Source organism: Ambystoma mexicanum, chromosome 4p (genome assembly GCF_040938575.1).
Source record: "Ambystoma mexicanum isolate Mex_15411 chromosome 4p, UKY_AmexF1_1, whole genome shotgun sequence".
In the NCBI taxonomy this organism is placed as follows: Eukaryota; Metazoa; Chordata; class Amphibia; order Caudata; family Ambystomatidae; genus Ambystoma; species Ambystoma mexicanum.
Window position 1 is genome coordinate 350847520 of NC_090927.1, and position 21976 is coordinate 350869495.

General features: G+C 46.2%; 1 protein-coding gene across 1 annotated transcript in view; it reads left to right on the forward strand.

The window, feature by feature from the left end:
* The first annotated feature begins 2731 nt into the window (after nucleotides 1-2731).
* LOC138453240 (b(0,+)-type amino acid transporter 1-like) overlaps nucleotides 2732-21976 on the forward strand; it is a 321037-nt gene continuing 301792 nt past the window's right edge. Inside the window, exon 1 of the mRNA XM_069605898.1 lies at nucleotides 2732-3496. Coding sequence (XP_069461999.1) covers nucleotides 2798-3496 — 699 coding nt within the window. The 5' untranslated portion in view covers nucleotides 2732-2797. The remainder of the gene's footprint in view (nucleotides 3497-21976) is intronic.

The following is a 21976-nucleotide window of genomic DNA, read 5'->3' on the forward strand; positions in this document are numbered from 1 at the left end:
TTTTGCATCCTCCACACTGACTTGAAAGATGGTGTTTTGTGGATTACTTCCTTTTGGGATGAAGGACTCTCCCCCATTTCTATGTGGAAGTCAAGGATTTCAGAGACAGTCAACCAGGTCTTTATACGCTATACCAGCTCTAACACACTGGGCATGAGCTATTGTTAGTTTCAAATTCTAACATCCCTCATCCCGTGATTTTCTATGTGGGAATTCTTTGATTTACTTTACTCAAATGTGCTAAGGATCTACACAGCTTCCCCCTCCCCACAGTTTAATGGAAAGGATTAAGGCTGGCTGCTCCCAACACAACGCAATTTCAACACAGGGTGATTTTCTAATGGAGAAATAAGTGTGAGTAGGATTTAATAAATTGTGCGAAGGGCCTACCCAGATTCACCCCCTCTACTCACTAATGGAAAGGGATAAAGGCAGGTGGCTCCCCCACACAATTGTTGGCTTTGGGATATCTACTTAGATGGGAGGCTTTGGTCAGGGAATACAGCAGGGCTCCTCTGAGGACAGCACAGGCCTGGTCAAGGGCTTTCAGTCAGGGATGTTCTCCTTCACCCAGACTCCTCCTGCTCCTCTGGTTTGGGTCCCAGTTAGCGTCTCTATTTCTCAATCACTATCTCCAGTGCAAGGATTGAAGCCTATCTGCTTGTTGTTCCTCGCAAGAGTCCAGCAGCAGCTCTCTCCTAGAATAATTCACAAAAAGCCCAGTTCTGATGGAAACTTGTCCTTTTCTATGGCTAGTGACACAGCAACCTTGTCATGAATCCCGCGGTCAGGATTGGCTACATGTTCCCTCCACCTCCTACCAAAACAGGCACTGGCTGCTGATAGGACCAGAAGTTGGGAGATATGTATGATGTAGGCTGTGGGAGGGGAATAGATACATCATTTCAAATTGACAAGGATTTGTGCATCTTTTGTTCTGAAAAATCACATACCGCAATAAATCCCTTGGTCTTTGAAATGACCCCATGATATATATATAAATATGGGTTCTATATTTCACGGCGAAGAAATGGATATGTGAACCAGTGCTCAAAGCACAGATTTCATGGCCATCGACGGCACTGGGTAAACGTTCCCTGTACCTGTTGTCGACAAAGCCCAGGTAAAATCTTTTACTTTTTCATATAAGATTAAATCCAAATAACTTTGATCAGAAGGATGATCACTATTCTCATTTTAGTACAATGTTTTACCAGCTAGGACAAAAGGAAAATCGTGTGTACAGATGGCAAACTGTCTTCCTAACTTAGCAGCTCCGTACAATCCAATGGCTAGCATCCTTGCCACACATAAACCACATTGTATTCTAAATAGCGTAATCTGACATGTTGTCTTAAAAAAAATGAAAAATTGCAACAAGCTCCAAGGAATGCTTTCCAGAATATGCACAAAGTCGGGATGAAGAAAATCATTCTATCTACAAAATGGAGCTTCCAAAAATTACACAGACATTTAACTTCAGCAAGCTATTTGTTATAGGAATTCAAATGGGACAGTAATATCCATGGGAACTAACTCACTTCCTTAATTCTAGAGTTCTTGAACAGGTTTCTGCAGGAGAAGCTCATAACCTTAGTCATCATGTCATTTCCCCCCTTGTCACCTGACTCACTGGATGCTGTCTGCCCCTCTGCTCCCCACCACCCTGTACAGCTGTACCCCTCCTCTGTGCACCTCTGTATCCTACCCTCCGCTGTATATCTGTTCTGTTGTTACCGTTGAAAAGCACTCTGTTATGCATCTGTATTGTTGTATACCTCTGTAAAGCGCTCAGTTGTGTATCCGTATTGTTGCATACCTCATTAAAGCACTCCGTTGCTTCTTGAAGCTAGGTCCGCGCTCAATAACTACCATAATAGGAATAATAACTAAAATACGGTTAAAAAACACCGCGAGTAGAACGCTCACTTTGACATCTTTCCGAGGTCGATAAATGAGTACCACACACCGTGGGTAATAATAAGCAGTGCTTAGATGCCTGAGGGTTCGTATCGCTATATAAATGCACATTATTATTATTATAAAATTCAAAATGACCCTTCTGCGGATTGCTCATTCTGCTGCGCCCCTTATGAATAGATGAGGGACACATGAAAATCGAAAGGATTTTTGTGCGCCTCCTGTTGTTTGTGCGCGCCCCTAAATATTAACAGGTCTACCGTACCATATTCAGAGTCCTGCATCCCGTGATAAAACAGCTGTCATTGCCAGGGGTTATATTCATAGAATAATTAGAACCCTGCTTTATGCAACCAGATCACTGCTATTACACCTGCCCCGTTTCCACAAGGCACTCAGGCCCACAAGAGCCCTTTGCACGAAGCCTGAGCTCTCTGCTTTATCTGTGAGTTGCCTCCAATCTCATAATACATGGTAGCAGTAGCACTTACTAGAAAAGAGTGCACTTTCAAATAAGCAGCAAGCAAGAGCGATGAGCAACAGGAGTAGTGGGTTAATGAGGTGCATTCGGAGTTCAATATTTTGATGTCACTGATGCTGTAATGATGTCTCGATGCCAGTATTCCAAAGTTGGATCGTGTGCAACTCACACTCGTTGTCTTAGGAGTGGAGAGATCATTAACCCAAGAAAAATCGATTCACTGACACCAGCAGTGCTCGTTGGCCTGGTTGCTGTAATTATTAACCTACCTGCTGGCCTTTCACGCTTTCTTGGAAGCTGACAGGGAATCTTTCCTTGCATGCAGGCCAACAGCTACCCGTTAAGCGATGAAGAAAAGAAAAACAGAAGACCCTTGTATCTGAACCAGCAAAATCAATGGACGGGGAGACCGCCAACCTGCGGCTTAAGCGGGAGCTTGGCCTGGTCAGTGCTGTGTCTCTGATTGCTGGCACCATGATTGGTTCTGGGATCTTCATGTCGCCAGAGTGGGTTCTGCGTCACATGGGAAGCCCCGGAGCCAGTCTCATGATCTGGGCAGCCTGTGGCTTACTGGCCCTGTTGGGGGCCCTATCCTACGCGGAACTCGGGACTGTGATTAAAGAATCGGGGGGAGAATACATCTATATCTTGAGAAACTTCGGCTCGCTGCCGGCTTTCCTTTTTGCCTACACCTCGGTGATCGTGGTGAGGCCTGCTAGCATTGCGGGCGTTTCCCTGAGTTTTGCCGAGTACGTCGTGGCTCCGTTTTACCCAGGCTGCCCGTCCCCGGAAGTGGCGGTGAAATGCACAGCAGCGGCCTGCGTCCTGACTCTAGCCCTCATCAACTGTCTGGATGTGAGGCTTGCGACGTCCATCATGAACATATTCACCGCTGCCAAGCTGACTGTTCTGCTTGTGATAGTGGTGGGGGGCATCGTGCTTCTAGCCAATGGCGAGACCCGCAGTTTACAGAATGCCTTTGATAACACGGCTGCAGGCTTTGGGCCCGTTGGGGTGGCTTTTTATCAGGGACTCTGGTCCTACGATGGTTGGAACAACCTAAACTATGTGACAGAGGAACTGAAGAACCCAGAGGTCAGTATACTATATCTCTATTTGTATACAGTGGTTCAATTAACAGAAAACATGTGCAATAATTGTTAAATCATGATGACTTACACTGCCCAGGTACTAGATATTGTGTCCTGGTCTGACGTCACGTCAGCCAGGCCACCCAATGCTGGGGGCACCCAGCCGACATCCGTGGAGAGGGGGCACCATGTCAGCCCGTGAGCACACAGCCACTTCCAAACACAGCAACAGAGTTGCCCAGCAGGGACACCGGCACCTCAACCCAGAGCTGCCCGGCAGGGACTCTGCGAACTCGGGGATGCAGAGTTGCCCAGCAGGGGCTCTGCTGATATGGGGTGGGGGGGTGGGCATCAGAGACAGCATTGCCCAGCAAAGGCACTGTCAGGGTGGAGGGCCCTGCAGCAGCAGTCCCCCTGCCTACTACACAGCGCCAACATTGCGCTGCTGCCAAGGACACACAGCAGGCAGGAGTAAGTTTGCATCACTGACGAGCCGGAACTGGCTCGTCCCTTTTGTTATTTAAGTCACATGGTCACATGGTCACCAACACGTGACCTTGGCTCGAGCCCTGGGAGGGACTTGTTCCCTCAAAAGGGATAGCACACCACACTCCTCCTTTTCCATAACGAACAAACAAATGACAAGCACCACTGGACATCAAATCAATTAACAATCACAAACAGCAATACTTGGAATCCAGGTGCAAATAATAGTCACACACATTGGAACTCAGGTTGGGACAATCACTACCTCCGAGTTTACTTTGATAGTTTCAAACATAACACACATACTGAGCATTGGTACACACTTAGGGTGACAGGGTTGGTGGATTGCTGATGACATGTTGGAAATACCACATTTAAGCAAACCATTGATTAAACTGGGTGAGTGGAACTTAAACCACTGAATGACACCATTGTTAGCACCTGGCACCACTTAAAGCATGTCCACAATACGCAGGATCACAGCTTCACACCGCAACTTTGAAGGGCCATTGTAAGCATGTCCAGGGTCTGGAGGTTCCCAGCCTTCATAGGGATGCAGGGCTGCAGGAGACCAGTCCAACTTCTGTTAGCATCTGTTCAGGACAGTTCAGTTCATAGTTCAGGGGCCGGCAAAGCCACACCTGGGGGGACCAGGACCCACATCGGCTTGCTCCACTGATGGTGGACAGGCAGCAACACTGGAGGCCGGGTGACCGGTCATGCGTTTCACTCCCCCTTCCAGGCAGGGGGTGTTGGCGCAAAGGCGCCCAGGCACTCATGGGAGCCGCAACCCTTGTTTGCAATTTCCCTTCTTGCATACACCCCCAGCTTCCACTGGGGTGGTTGGGCTGCATGTTGACACATGAGCGAGGAGGCCGTACTACCTCATTTCTTCCACCAGGCAGGAGTGTTTCATTGGCATGGGAGGGCATACGAGCACTCGTGAGAGCTGCAACCCCCATCTGCCCATTAGCCCGTGCACATTTCTTTTCCCCCCCAATTCACTGCCAATTGGGCCCAGGGTGTGTGCAGGAGGATCGCAGACCCCCTCTCTTCATTTCCCCATAGCTCTGACACAGAGCTCCTAACGTGTCCCCGCCACTTGGCCCTGGTTCTGCAGAGAGCAATTTTCATGCTCCTCACATGGGGCCGACACTGAGTTCTTTGTTGCTCTCCCCTCACCCAACACACCACTGATGGCACCGGGATCTGGAGGGACCCTCTTCATTGTATGTTTGCAGCGCCGTCATGGAGCGCTTTTTTTTTCTTTCACCATCAGGCAGTCCGGGATATTCTGCTGAGCAGCTTCTGAACTGGGGCACACATTCACTGCCCCAGCAGCCAAAGATTTCTGCAGTAGCAGTAGGGCTTCTATTTTCACAGCTCAGACACCAGAGCTTTTTCATCGCCACCCTCGGTGGCCCCGTGTCACTACTGAGCAGCGTGGCCTCGCTCTATTGTTTTACTTTCATTGCGCCCACGTGAAGCATTACATTTCTGTCACTGACTGCAGGGCGGCCTGGGACCTTTCTGGGGCTCCAGGGGAGCGGCAGCCTGTAGCTCGTGGCACCTGACCTCCTTTCATCTCCACGCTGGTCCGCAACCCAGCAGTGGGGCCTCTCCTTTCTGGCAGCCGATGGCTCTTCAAGGTGTCCGGTCATTTTTTCGAATAGAAAAGTTTCGAAAGGCAAACTTTCGAATCTTTTTTTTTCGAAATACAAAAGTTTCGAATGACAATTTGATCGAAAAAAATTCGAAAGTTTGCCTTTCGAAACTTGGATTAGGGTTGGGGGTGGGAGGGTGGCGTGGGGGTTGGGAGGGTCTGGGTGGAACCCTCCCCCAATATACACTAAAACCTTGCAACGTTGCATAGAGCTGTGCAGTGCTGAAATTACAGGTATGGACAGCTCCATGTAACGTTTCAAAGTTAAAAAATGGCATTTAAATGCCAATATACACAAAACACTTTGAAACGTTACATGGAGCTGTCCAGCCCTGCATTTTCAGCACTGGACAGCTCCATGTAACGCTTCAACGTTACAAACAAAAAGGCAGTAAAACGCTACTTTTAACATGGAAAAGTGCATTTCAATTGAAACCAATCCGTGATTATTGTCGATGGATTGGTTTAGAACGAAATGCACTTTCCATGTTAAACATAGCATGTCATACCTTTTGATTTCAAAACTTTAGCTATTCGAATCTTTTGATTCGAACAAATGACCATAAACCCCGCTTCAGCGCTCTCTCCTCCCTCTTCCCCAGCAGGTAACCGACCTTGCACCAGAGGCTTATCCAGGTTTTGGGGCAGAGGCAGCCGCCGCCACTCCACTCCCCAGGTGGGAGCTTCACCTTTCTTCTCCAGGGGACATTTGCTTTCCCAGACAGCTCCGACCCAGGGGTCACTGCGGGGTCTTTTCTCCTCGTCGCCATTGTTATGTCCTGGCCTGTGGTCATGCAGGCTAGGCCGATCAATGCTGGGGTACCCAGCCGACATGCCGGGAGCACCCAACGGACATGCGTGGATATGGGGCACCCTGTCAGCCCGTGGCCACACAGGCACTTCCATGGCCTGGGGCCACACAGCCTTACAGCAAACACGGCGATGGAGTTGCGCAGCAGGGGCACCGAGACCTCGATGCAAAGTTGCCCGACAGGGACTCTGCTGACATGGGGGGTGGGCATCAGAGACAGCGTTGCCCAGCAGGGGCACTGTCAGGCTGGAGGGCCCTACAGCAGCAGGCCCTCTGCCTACTACACAGCGCCATCATCGCACTGCAGTCAAAGACACACAGCAGGCAGGAGTCAGTTTGCATGACTGACGAGCCGGAACTGGCTCGTCCCTTTTATTATTTAAGTCACATAGTCAACAACAACTGGGAGGGACTCGTTCCCTCAAAAAGGGGTGGCACACCACAGGTATGACCCAAGTGGCATTATGGCTATTTAGATTCCTTTCTGGCATTTTCGGGTGATGCTCATGCTGTCAAGCCAATCTGCTTTCGTGCCAGGCAGCTACTAGGAGAGGCAAGGGGGCGTTTCCAGCAGACGCTGCATAGTGGCATGCCTAGATTAATACAGGTCCTCTCACCACAAAGATATCGCAAGTGGTTGCTCTACCACTGTGCCCCAGTCTAGGCCACAGCACCCTATGCTTCGGAGGATATTGGGTTAGCATATATGTAACAGGAAACTGGTACTTGCCCTCCTCCCATAGACGTGTACATAGTACCCGAAAGGATTTGACCCATAATCTGCCGCAATCTCAGTTCAATTCAAGCATAAACATCTAAAGGTGCCTGCACTCCATGGTTTTGCTGCTGAATAACACAGCAACTACTAGCTGTAAAATTAATGGCAACATGCAGCTAACGCGAACCAGCCTCTTAATTTGTGCAATATTCATAAACACTGGGTGTTGTCCACTCCTACACACACTGGTGTGAACAGGACTCGCAATTCACCACATCATTTGTTGTGGATAAGACTACAACGAAACAGAGAACCAGGTTTAATGTATGCTGATCTGTTCTCTCTTGGCACCGTGCATCTGGCCACCCTCTGCCCCCTGCGCCCAGATACCTGCTCACCCTGCCACCCTCCTGCACTGCCTCCTGACCACCCCTTGCACTTATCAGACTTACCCAGTCTGCTGCCTTAAACACAGCACTTGCCACTAGCTGGCTGCACTACCACTGTACACTGCCTCTATTATCTATTTATTTTTATTTATTATTATTTATTCTGTTCTCCTCTGCTCCACACTCTCCCCCTTCCATGCACTTTTCCCCTTTCCCTTTCCCATGCACTTGCGCGTTCTCAATGTCACTGGGCCCAGTAAGATAGTTGTTTTGTTCTCCCCTGTCCCCCCCTTGCGTTGTTGCGCTCTGACATACTTGTGTACGAGCGCGATACAAATAAATTATCATATCGTATCATGTTTACTGAAATTCTCTGTTCAAATGATTTCTGTTGCACAGTTCCAGCTGAAACTATTTGCAAACACCCAATCGCATGTCCAGCTTCCTTCATCCCATCTCCACCCTGCGACTGGGCCCTGCATCTCCGCTTGGTAAGCCATTCAGAAACCACCTGACCCACCAGGGGCTCAGTTGCAAACGAGGCCTAAGTGGTGTCTTTTATGGGAAATACCTTTATCCATCTATGCAAAACCCAAATCCCAGTTCAAAATGCAGCACTGTGCTGGGAACCTCACTTTGCTCATTCCCTCCTCAGTAAGGCAGTACCACGAACACAAACACACCATTATATAATGTGTTTAAGTGCCAGCCGTCAGGTGGAAAGGCATAATCTCATCCACGTATGCATAAAAGGCCAGGCCCCTATCATGTCTAAAATGATCAAATACCTGAAACTGGCTGCCACGCACACACCTGTAACAGGGGATTCCCTGTTCTGTTTGTGGGTTAGAAAATACTACCCTAAATCTGGTTTACTCGGCCCCAAACAGAAACATCACTATTGAAAAGTCCTCTCATTTTATTCAGCAATGTATATTTTATTCCAAGAAAAACAGACTATTGATCGATTAAACCTGGATCAATATACAGCATTACCACCAATAACAGTGTATACATCATATGACAGCGTATTTCTCTAATCAATTGGTACACCGCAGTCCCATCACACCCACTACAATCATACAGTAATCTCAGCCAATAAGGCACATACATAACAAAAAAACTTAACACAAAACAGGTGGGTGCCACTTTTTCAAGCCTGCCACAATTCTTTGAAAATATATAGCAGCTAATTAGCCTATCGGGTTGAATCCCAACGCATCATTTTAAAAGAATGCACTTAGATGGCCAAAACATACATCTTTCAGCAAGGCTATATATCTACACAAATTCATGGAAAGCAGAGAACAATCACAAAGAAAACATTCTGTCAGGTTAGATCAGAGGCTGGGCATTTAATTCAGCACTGCAACATTAGCCCCCTTGGCCACAATTCGTCCTCAGAGTTAACATGAAGTTAAAGTGGACAAACACATTGGAAACATCTTGAAAGCAGAGGTGTTGTTGCTCATTTAGGAGGAGTTCTCCATGAATGGCAGCAATCTTTGTTCGTTCAATGCAAAAGATGTGGACCCGCAGTCCAGCCATACAAGATCTTCCAGCCATACAAGATCTTCCAGCCATACAAGATCTTCCACGGAAAATCAGTCTGCCAACTGCAGGGACTTTAACATGGAAGGGCGTGTGTGCAGGTTGCCCAAGCCCAGCGTCCATGACATGTTCTGCATTGATGGCTGTGGGCAACATGGACTCGCCCCTGGTAATTGGTAACAGTTGGGCCTCAGCCATTTTAGCAAGCTGTTTGTTGGTGGCCAAGAGAGATTTCCATCAGACTGTATAGTACAGCTTGAAGTCATAAATGTGTCTTTCCACAGTCCCTATAATAGATCCGTAAACAAAGGCCATGCATGCTGACCCAACTAAAGTAAACAATCTCTTACCATCCTTAGTCAGGAAGATTACACATTCCTCCCAGGCACAAACCAGGCACGGAAGTGGACCCAACTTCGGCACAGCAGAGGCAGAGAAAAACATGCACATTGTCACTGCTCGGTCAAGTCCACAGTCACCGCTGATTAACAGTGGGCTAGACACATATCCCTCTCAGTCCTTTGAAAAGTTCTGCATTGTCTGAAATGTAGGCTTCTGGGGTCTGTTTCCCAATAGATTGTAGACCAGCAACACTTGAGATTACTGTAGGTCAACAACGTTGTATAGAAGTGCTGTGAAAATGAGATAACACATATTCATAAGCCTGTATTAACAGTAGGACAGCTTCTTCACAAAGCATGAGGCCAGACATGTGAAATATGCATTTATGTAATGGTTGCTTGAGGAGGCCATTGGTCACATCAGGCCTTGAGGGAGGAGAGCAGGGAGGCACAGGAGAATAGGGAAGGTGGCCTTCGAGACTTTGTCCCCAGCAAAACAACTGCACTGTCTGCAAGTTGATAAGAGATCTGAATTTAAGGGCTACCTGTTGGACCCATAAAAACTTTCATCACCTTGTCCAAAGTTCTTAATAGATAAACCTAGTTAGTTTCAGCCACACGCATCCGTGGTTCTTCTGACCATCGTTTTCTGACAATAACAGGTCTAAGATATGTCAAATGGGGGAAATAGTCCTCTTCATTTCAAGCAGCCCATGGATGTGATTCTCGCCCTCGATATCAGAGAAATATTGATGGCCACCTGACATTCAGAAGATCCCCATACACTTTTTTTTAAATCATATTGATTTTTGAAACGTTTGCAAATAAAATGATTACAACTGATATTAGCATATTATCACAGTTGATAACAATACAGTGCAGTGCGCAGGCTTGTTATATGTTTGCAAGTCCATTTTCACAGTTGCATTTGACCCTAATATCGGCCGCCCCCCCCTCATGCCCATGTGTAATGAGCATATCAATCATATGCAAGAACGTGTTACTGTTCATAAACATCTTCCCTAAAAGGTGTGATACATAAGTGATCGACAGCAGACCCACCTAAAGCAAAACAAAACTAAACTAAAAACGGCACAACAAGCCATCTGAGCAGAGTAGCTAAAACAAAGACAATGATAAGACTGAAGTCAACTAGAGAAGCATAGGGCTATCCACAATATGAGCTACAACCATATACAGTGTGCAAGTTCTGTTACCTCAAAGCTGTGTCAATTGGTACTAACCACCATAAGTGGATGTACATGAAGTAACAGAACCAACCTCAGGACTTACAGACTCCCCTGTTGCTTTTCATGATGTTCAGGCAGAGGGGTACACTTTAGCCATTACTCACTCTTTCTCCCCCTCATTATATATAAATGTGCCCCAAGTGTGTGAGAACTCCCATCTCCCTGTCTTGCATTCTGTATGCAAGTCTTTCATATGCCGCCATCTTCACCAAGTCAGTCTCCCATCTCCTCACTGAGGGAACTTGCTTGGTGCTCCATAACCTCAATGTTCCTTGTTTTGCCACTAGCATAGCTGTATTAAACCACTTCTTTTATTGAACTGTGATACTATATTCCTTTGACGCATCTCTTAGAATTCAGAGCTCTGGGGCTAATGAGAGTTCTTTTCCAAGTGTGGTCTGTATTGATCTATGTGCATCTATCCAGCATCTCTCTGTCTTCGTGCAAGACCCTAATATATGTAGGATATCCGCTTCTTGTGTGCCACATGTCCAACATGCCGCGTGTTGCTGGAAACCTGCTGCCTGCAACCTCTTGGGAGTCCAGTACCATCTCTGCAACATTTTGAAGTGTGTCAACTTGAGCCATACTTCTCGGCCCCCTTCAGCATAATTTTCAATAATGCTATTGACTGAGTCTTCGCTCAGCTGTTTACTCAATTATTTTTGCCACCTCTCCACCATCCCTTCCTTGCTGCTATCCCATATGTAGAATCTCTTTATGCAGCGTACAGAGTTCCTATTAGCAGGACCCAAATTACATCTAGCCACCAGGGCATCATAGCTAAACATCTTTTCTCCATGCCAGATATATTTGATTTGTCGGTATTCCCCTGGCTTCCCATTCTGCACATGTTATACATTTCGCTCAATAGCTATTCACTTTAAGTAATAAGTGTGCTCGCTCCCCTGCCTTCATATTGGACCTTAGAGCGGGGTGCTTTTTGCTCTCTGCAGTTTTCCCGTATACTATTGTCACCCCTGTTGCATGCCCTATTAGTTGTTCTAACTGGACCCAGGCCGGTTTCTTGCCTGGCTCTTGTAGGGGTGGACCTTTAATCATCTTAACCCAAGACAGTCCCACCACTTAAGAAGCAAGTACACAGTTGTACATAAAGCAAGTTTATTGTACAAAAAGCTATGGGAACTGTTAGATGGTGTTGCAGGACCAAACTAACCCAAGTCTCAACAATGCAACATCAGTTGGCAGTTTATATACTTTTTGCAACAATTTTAAACACTCCCAGATACTTTTATTACCCTCCACCCCACAAATATGATTGGACAAAACCTCTTCAAAGAAATCCCATCTTTCTCCAATTCTTCCATTTTGATTGGTCAGGCTCCTCTTCATTATTATCTTCAGATCATATCAAAACCCAACTCTCTTCTTGGGATTCGTTGTGGTAGGTCCTGATATCAGTACATGGTTAAACATGGGTATTGAAAACATGATTAATTGCTTGCAATAACTGGCCTAAAACCTTTAACTTTAAGTATGATTGCACATGGTCCTACTAACGTATTTTGGCAAATAGAGAGAGGTTTGCTTAAACAGGATTTTTCTTTGAACCACAGACAGCCATTTCCATTCCACAGACTCCTGGCACCTTCATCTAATTTATGCAGCCAAATGCACCCTCTGCTGACCTGGAAAAACACTTACCTGTCGGACCCTGACCTGGGATCTTAGGCTTACTACCACTGACCAAATGACTAATCCCCTCTAACAATTTTAATACAAAGGGCTAGATAACATCTGTTCCCTTGCAAGGACTGTGAACCGTGCCCTGTTCGTATGACCTTTTTAATAAGTAACTCATTCTCTTTCCCCTCAAGAATGTCCCTTCCACTTTAGAATGCCCATGTAAAAAATCACTTCACTGTATGAGTATGTGTTCGTGTTGCATTTGCAGTTTTAATATTGCATCTTCCTACGTGATTCATATGGATTTACAACACTATCCCAGTTTTTCTGTCATTCCCCTCCTGCCATCAGTATGGTGTGCGCAACATGAATCCCTTGCAATAAAGGGGGCCCTCCTTGACTACCCAGACATTCCCCCATTTAGTTAATACTTTAACTAACAAATAATTATCCTCTTGGGGAGCATCTCTACAGCCATCTCTTACCCCGGTCTCAATATGGACATACTCTTCCGCTGAATCTATGTCACGACTGTGCCAATGAAGCATTAATTGGCATCCATTGTGGACTATATGGTACTAAATCATCACCATAAACCTTCAAAAACAATAGCTATTCATATTTTTGTCTTTACTTTCTGTTTGCAAGACTATGGAACATCCTAACTAACTAACTAACCAACTAACTAACTAAGTAGTTTTTATATAGCGCAACCCTCACCCAAAGGTCTCAGGGCTTCCTTGTTTAATTTCACAAACAACATGTCCCATAATGCACCTTGTGGCAGTTCCCATTCCCTGACTATTCCTATGGAGCAGTCTTAGAACTGCAATCCCCAGAAACCTTAGAGATGAGTGCTGCTTTCACTTTCCCAGGACCAGAGTGGGAGGAGGCGAATTAACTTCAGGTGTGCGGCTCCAGGTGCTGCTAATAAGTCTGCATCAGCATCGGGCAGGTCAGTATTTAGGCAGCTGCCTACAGGAGCACATGTCTCTTGCATTGAGCTCGCTTCCAGCCCTTTGTTGCATTGATCCTTGGATTTCTGCTGTCTCCTGTTGTTTCCAGAACCGGCTCCTGTTCCAGAGCCCTGTGCTCCCTACCTTTTGCCCTGTACCTCTGTGCTTCCTACACTGCAGCTCTGCTCCCCTGCTTGCAGTTCTCTGTTCCCTGTCTACAGCCCCTTGCTCTCTAACACTAATTACCTTGTTCCCTGCCTGCAGTACCTTGTTCTGTGCCCATTCCTTTTTATCTGTCTGCAGTCCTGCCCTTGTTATCCCACTCCAGAGTTACATTTCCTTGTTATCTCTCTGCAGTCCTGCACTTGTTATCCCACTTCAGAGTTACAGTTCCTTGTTTTCTCTCTGCAGTCCTACCCTTGTTATTCCAGTCCAGAGTTACTATTCTTTGTTACCAGTCTGCAGTTTCCAGTCTGCACTTAGATTCTAGTTTTCTTGCTTTTCTTCTTTCTTCCTGTTCCCTGTCCTGAACATTTCTCACTTTGACATCCTTTTTTCCCCTGGACATTTCTGTTACAGTTCTTGTCTTCACTTATGCCTTGTGTTATTCCTTTGTTCAGAGTTTGGCTGCTGGGTTTCCAGCAGGCAATCTCTGCCCCTTTCCTTTGTCGCGTTTCAGTATTAAACCTTGTGTCATTGTTAACGGTGTGCTGGTTCCTGTTTCAGGAGGCAGTCATTGTTCAGTTCCTGCAGAACCCTTCCAGGCTTCAGTCTTGTGAGTACTGTTACCTTGTTCGTGCCTTAGGGTCCAGACACAGACACCCGCTGCTGCTGCTCCTTTCCATGAGCATCCAGAGTGGGATCCTGTAATAGTAACCTGCTCAGAAGGCTGGAGTTTCCCTGTTTCTCTGGAAACTCTTTCTGCATATACTCCAAGAGGGAACCTAACATGTTTGTTTTACTTGTACTCCTTTCCCTTTTCTGTTCACTGCCTTTGTTTCCAATCCTTTCTTGTCTGTAGGACCCCTTGCACTCCTGCTTCTTTCATACTTGTTTCCCTTCATCTTTGTGGGCATGTCCCTACCTGCAAGCCCCTTGATAATATATCCAACTTGTCCCCCACCATTTTGGCAATCTATCCGCCGCTCCACGCAAGCATGCCAGTTTGGTGGAGGAAACAAAACAGCTTCAGTTTGAGTACTCGTATGGAATGAAGTAGTGGTGGCCCTTGTTTTGAACAGGGTTATGATCATCATGGCCACACCTGTTGGTACCTGGGCAGAGCAACAACGCAGAACAATTTGGCAGGAACAAAAAAGAATAAGTAAAAAGACAAAAATAGGCATCAGAATCTTCACACCAAGACTTAGCCAGGGAGGTACCCATGAAAACAAAGAGTTTATCCATGAGTCGTTGGTGATCCCAGCCTCAGTTTCCATTACCTCTTTCATTTTATGCAGAGCAGCGCTAGTTCTGGTGAGCGTGCCATTCTCTGTGACATTTGGAGGCACAAATGTACAGCAGGTACTCCCTATTTTTTGGCATACTCTGCCACCATTGCTGTCAAGAGGTCGAGTATGTACCAGTTTTGAAAAGTTATGAGCCTGAGTGGCCGTAATTCTTCCTTAATGGCACTAAAAGCTGACTTGGAAGTGTTCACAAAGAGCAAGAGTTCATACCTAGTCACCTGGAGCCATTTGCCACTGCTTGGATTGCAGGTGCCAGGAGCGAGGTAAAATAGGTCTCTTTGTGGCTAAACAGCTGATATCGGTCAGGAATGTCTGCTAAGGCCTGTGACGATGCCGATGAGAGGTATTTGGACCTTTTCCTTTGTACTAATTGTCTGGAAGTTTCGCCATCAATCATAGTCTCCGATTTGTCCTTATACGGTGATGAAGGGGGCGAAGGGGGACACAGGTGTAATTTCAGGCATTGGATGGACCAAAGTCAAGTGCTCTTCGGGGATTGGGCACATGAAGGGCAGAGAGACTGCACACACCCCGCCAGGCTGGAGGGAACTGCCTATATGCATGCTGTCCATAGATCCAAATGTTGTTGAGAAGGGCAGCCGTACCTCCAGTCAAATCCGCAATGCTTAGAGTGTTACTGCAGTTTCCATTTGTGCCAACGGGCACCATGCCCTCACCCTTAAAACATAGAGAAAAATGCGTAAATGTCTGTATCTTAACACGTTTTTCTTTTTCTTTGAGTCATGTCAGTTACTGTAAATGATTTCTGCATACTGTCCCACACTCTGTTTATTTGTGCCACCCTTTCCTCTGAAAATCCCCTCATTCCTCCAGCTCTACAACTCTTCACCCCTTGCTCCCATCAAGTTTTTGAAAATATAGCTCCTTCCAAAATCAATTGAACTCTTTAGGTACACCTAATATTTGTGTTCTCTGCCCGCTCTGTCATTGAACAGTCCTCATCACTTGGTATAACTGATGCTGTAATTGACTGCCCTTTCAACTGTCCTCGAACCCTGCGCAGGGCTAAGCGCACTAGACCTTCATGCATCTGCTACCTCCATCTTATTTGGGATAAGCACCCTAGGGATTCCAGAAGCCTGGGGGATGAGAGAGCAGATGTAGCAATATCCTATGGATCTCTCCCCACCATCCTCATATGGCCGTACCATACGTTGTCAGCCGCGAAACCATGTGCATTCATTATAGGATTTAAGCTATCAATGTTGATAATGATTTTTTTGATTATGATGATATATGATATGATATGCTACATCATATCATATCGAAAAATCATTATCAACATTTCCTTTTCCCCTTAACATTTTCTCCTCAGACTTCATAAGATTAGACAATTCTAATTGGTGTCCATTTATATTGTTTGTCATATTCTGACATGATGACCCAAGGACCAAAAAAGTCACAATTCACATTCTTAAATATTCCTTTTCTTATACAAACATTATTTAAACTCCAGATCTCCATCCATATCCCTCTTTACACTGAAATGAATGGTGAATCTTTAGGGCATATTTAGCTTTTATGCCTGCTCTTGCTCCGGTGTAGGTGGAGGGCTGCTGGAATCCCTCTCAATGTCTTTCAGGTGGATCCAACTCTTATTGCCCTCCACCTTCACAGCAGTCAGAGTCATATAGACTACTGTATGTGGCCCATGGAAATGGTGCTTGTTCCAGCGATGCACGAAGGTGCGGATATAGATGAGGTCCCCCGGGAGAAGCATGTATTGTACTGATCGTCGGTAGTCTTGCAGTTTTTTCCTTTTGTCTGTTGGTCAGAAGACACAACCTGTGATGATATAATCTTAACACTTTTCGTTAATGCAGTAAGATACTCTTTGAACTCCTCCCCTAAAACCACTGTGGTCTTGCGTGCATCTGATGTCATACGTGTAAGTGAGAGAGGTGTATTTAGTCTACACCCAGTCATGATTTCATGAGGGCTTAAATGGTGGTCCTTCCTTGGCTGATTTCGTATGTAAAATAAAGCTAGTTGGAGGCAAGTAAATGATGATTTATTTAACGATGGACACAATTTGGCTAACCGGGCCTTAAGGACCCCATTGAGCCTCTCCATGAGTCTGTTGGCCTGCAGGTGGTACACAGAGCACCGCCGATGCTTTATTCCTAGCAGCAAAGTGATTTCTGCGAACAAGGCATTAAACAAGTGGGCTCTGTTGTCAGATTTTAGAACTTCGCAAATTCCACACCTCAGAAGTACCTCTCTCACCAGAAATCTCACAGCCGATTTAGCATCAGAGTGCCTCAAGCCACCGGGAAAATGGACAAGCCACTACAATAAGATATCTGTAATTACTGCACCTCTTTATCATGTCCACAAATTTGATATGGAGCTCCTTGAATGGACCTGAGGGCCTAGACAAGACCCCCCTCACTGACCTCATGGTATTTCCATGATTGAACTCCTTGTACACTACACAATTCCCTACAAATCTACTTACCTGTTCTTGTAAGTTAGGGATAAACCAATCCTCCTGGAACTTTGCTGCGATTTGTCGTCGAGAAGGGTGCAGTAATGTAGTTGCTCTAGAGCCAAAAGAAGCAGCTCTACAGGCATTACTACCTTCCACATCACTTCATGTCTCCAAAACAAATCTGTGGGTGAGAGAACACATCCTCTCGTTTTCCAGAGCTCCTGTTCTCCTCTAGGGGCTTTCCCTTGCATTGCTATTATTTGGAGCAATATTTCCGTGAGCTATTGATTTAGTGTGGTCAGTGTGGGCTGCAGACTTCACTAGACTTATCCCTGCTGTCAAGGTTACCCTCCAAAATCCTCTTCTATGCCATCATGATAACCCAAAGTGGACGGTGGAGGTGACATGCACAGAGTCAGAATAAACAGTGATCACTTTCCCCTTACACATTTCCAGTGCCTCTAAAAGTGCCACCAGTTCTGCTGCTTGTGCAGAGTAATGAGAAGGCAACCGTTTCTTCAGTCTGACCCGGTACTCCCCATCCACAAGACCCACGACAGCTATGCCCGTATGCCTCTATCCCCTCTCTTTGGTGATGGTCAAAGACCCATCAACAGAAATCATCTCACCCCGTCTCCAGGGCATCATATTTCACATATACCCTCTATTCCTCTTCTCCCTCATATGTGGTGCAATCTTCTTTCCAGTACCCCCTCATTCGGTACTGGTAAATAGTCACACACGCATCCACCAATCACAGTAAAGAGCTCTCCATGTAACACTATCAGTTCTGTATAGTTTCCTCTGTGTAGACAGCATACCCAGAAATGTTATTGCAAATCCCTTAGCCTCCACAGTCCCATTTCCATGCCTGCCATCCCCCAAAGCCCTGGATGTGGCTTTTGTGCTGTGGGCGGGCGTGAGGGAATAAATTGCAACCAAGGTAGGGGATTTCATCTTCAGTATTGGCTCTGAAAAGAGTCTTTTCTTTTTTTTTTCAGATGCTTCTAGAGAAACATCTTTATTTTCGATTTTTATAGGGTTTTCTGTTTTCTTCTCCTCCTCATATTCTTACACTAAACCTTTCAACGCCTCCTGTAGACGGGCAAACAAAAGAGCATCACCAATGCTGGACAAAGAAAGGCCATTGCATGGAAACACACTGCATTTCGAGAATGTATGCTGTCATTGTTGCAGAAGAACATCCCAAGAGCGGACAAAAAATCACACATGCTTCTGTTGATGAGACCCCTTCCAGCCTCTGGCTGGGAAAAACATACATTAGGATAGTCCCATACTCCCCTTGGTGCTATGGCAGAGAAAACCACCTGGGCAGTGGGAAAAAGCCTCTTCACTGCATTCATCAACCTCTTCAGTTGATGGAAAAAACGTGCACAAACGATGTAACCCAAATGCATGCCACCATAATGCACAACGACAACGTGCACTGTAGCGAAACTGGCCACTTGTCTACAAAGGTCAAGCATAAAGCCGAAACTGCGGACATGGACAGCGCACCACAATGCGTCCGCTCCTTCCAAACCGAAATCGCCATCAAAGTGTCTTTCCTGGGCAGATCTACCACAAAGGCATCACCCCTCATTGGGTTCTATTAAATAGTCACATACGCATCCACCAATCACAGACAAGACGTCAGCATCTAACACTGTCAGTTGTGTACAACACTTCAAACGTAACATTACACATTCAGACTGCAAGTGTTGTGTGAATCGAAAGCACCTACAGTACAAAGTTCAGTAAAACTATCCAAGACATCTGCATCCAGATTCATCCACATCACCAGGAGTGGGGTAATATATTTCAAACAGGGTAGGGGATTTTGTCTGTAGTGGTGGCTCTGAAAAGTGCCTTTTTTAACATGCTTGCACAGAACCTTGTTTGTTTATGCTCTTTATCTCAGTTTCTGTTTCCTTTTCCTCCTTACATTTTTACAGGATTCCCTTCAACGCTTCTTGCACAGTGTAAAACAACTGAGCATTGCCAATGGCGGTCAAAGAAATGCCATTTCCATGGACCAGTGCAAATGTCGCTCATTAATGATTTCATAGTCGGAGGAGAACATCCCAGCACTGCACATGCACTGACACATGCTTCTGTTTATAAGACACCTTCCGATCTCTGGCTGGGGACAAATTACACCGGCATGGTCCCATGCTCCTCTTGGTGGTATGCTTGAGAAAACCACTTTGGCAGTGGGAAAAATCTGCATCACTGCTTTCATCAACTCCTTTAGTTGATGGAGTAAACGTCCACACAACATGTACCCCAAATGTTGACCTCCAAAATGCACCACGACAACATCAACAGTACCGACAGAGGCCACACATCTGCAAAGGTCAACCATACCACCGAAACTGCATTCATAGACAGTGCCCCAGAAAGCCTCCACTCCTTCCAACTCAAAATGAACAGCAATGCCTCTTTGCATGGCATACCTGTGAAGATCTTGCACAAAGGTATCAGTACTCTGTGTCTCTCCATCTCTGCCAACCTCACTACAGAGTATTGGGAAAAATAGTACCTCCCATTCCTGTGAAGCACACCCTCAACACCTGATTGAATAATCCCCACAATTCCATTTCCTTGCCCACCATGCTGAGAAGGGCAGAATGTGGCACGTGTGCTTTCCCAACTACAGCGAGGGCCATGCCCCAATAAAGCAGTGACAGTCCTTTTTCCCCTTCCACTATTGATTTTGCAGCTCCGCCTCATTAGGAACTAACAAATCGTCACACAGGCATGCAGCAATCACATCCAAGACCTCTGCATGGAACACTATCATTTCTGTGACTCCATATGTACCGTTACACAGTCAGAGTACAAGGCTCGTGTGATTTCAAAACACCTCCAGTTAAAAGTTCGCCAAAAGTAGCCACGCTTTCAGCATCCAGATTCACCCAGAGCAGCACCCATCACCACTAAGTAGAGGTAGCAATATTTTGTTTCCCCCAGCACTTCAGTAAGTGCAAAGAACCAATACTTCAAAGTGCAGTACAGTAGTCAGTAATCTGCGCAATACACACTAGCCAAGCACATAAAATATCCAGTTCAACCCAATCCACTTCTGTACATGCATTATTTCAACACAGCACTCAATGGACACACTGCAGGAGTTCTCACGCCATAAGCTCCAGCCATGGACTAAAAACTGTAGTATGTGCTAACAATCACCACACCCATGGAACCAACAATGTATGCAATGCTCACAAACCACACACAGAACGCAACAATGGCAAACCTACTTGCAAGCAGGCCACAAAGTTGTTGGTGCAAGGGCTCCAGCCATGCATCCAAGATGCTAGGGCCTCACCACACACAACACACCATAGTACACCCTATGTCTAAATGCTCATGTCATGTGCAGTGCACTCCCCATCTACAATTGAGCCTGCAAACTTTCACCCTGGGCACATATTTGCATGCATGGCTGCATGACGTTGCCTTGGGTGGTGAACGGTATGTGGGTGGCTGTGTACATTGTCCATATTTGAAATGTGTGTTGCTGAGCACTTCCTTTCATGGCGCAATATCTTAAAGCACTTCCTACAGCACCACAGCAAGGGTCTTATAAGGGGCACACCATAGCAAATGCAAATGCTCACATGTGGCTCCCTAATGTGCAACACATGCAATGACCTACACCATATGGTAATGCACACATAGCACCTCAATTCAGTTGTTCTACCAAGTCTAAAATGTCCTCCACAACCATTCTTTAAAGGTCACCACCATTGGAGAGATGCAGAGTTAAACCTGCATGGCTGCATTATGTTGTGGTGACTATCGTCAAGGCCTAGGCTCTTGGGTACATGGCCTGCGGCCTACGGCCTTTGGCCATGCACCCAAGAGTATAGGCCTTGACCACACCCACCACAACATAATAAAGCCATGATTGCGAACATGTGGCCACGTACCACAATCCACAAACGTACTATAGGAAGGGTGTTATAAAGGGCAAACCATAGCAAACGCAAATGGTCACATGTAGCTCCCTAATCTGCAACACATGCAATAACATACACCATATGATAATGTGCGCATATCAGCTCACTTCTGCTGTTCTGCCACGTCTAAATTGTCCTCCACAACCATTCTTTGAAGATTACCACCCTTGGAGAGATGCAGAGTAAAACTGCATGGCTGCATTATCCTGTGGTGGCTGTTGTGAAGGCCTAGGCTCTTGGGTGCATGACCTACGGCCTATGGCCTATCGCCATGCACCCAACAGTGTAGGCCTTACCCACACTCAGCACAACATAACAGAGCCATGCGGGCGAACATGTGACCAGGTACCACAATCAACAAAAGTAACATAGGCATCAACACTTCTACCCAACCCCCGCACCATAATACAGCGATGCATGCACACATGGAACAGTTAGGAGAATCCACAAACATACCACAGGGTCCGGCACCCCTACCCACTTCTATTCACATAGCATTGTATTACTGCCAACCCAAACACACAATCTTCACAACAGTGGCCCTGCTCCCAGCACTATAGGTGCACAAAACCAATACTTCATGGTGCAGTCCAGTAGTCAGCACTCCGCGCAATGGACAGTACCGAAACCGATAAAATATGCAGTTCAACCCTATCCACTTCTATGTACACAGTACTTCAACACTGCACCCAGTGTACACACTGCTGGACTGTTCACTCCAACAGGTCCAGCCATGGACTACACACTGTAGGATGTGCTAACAATCCCTGCACCCATGGAACCAAC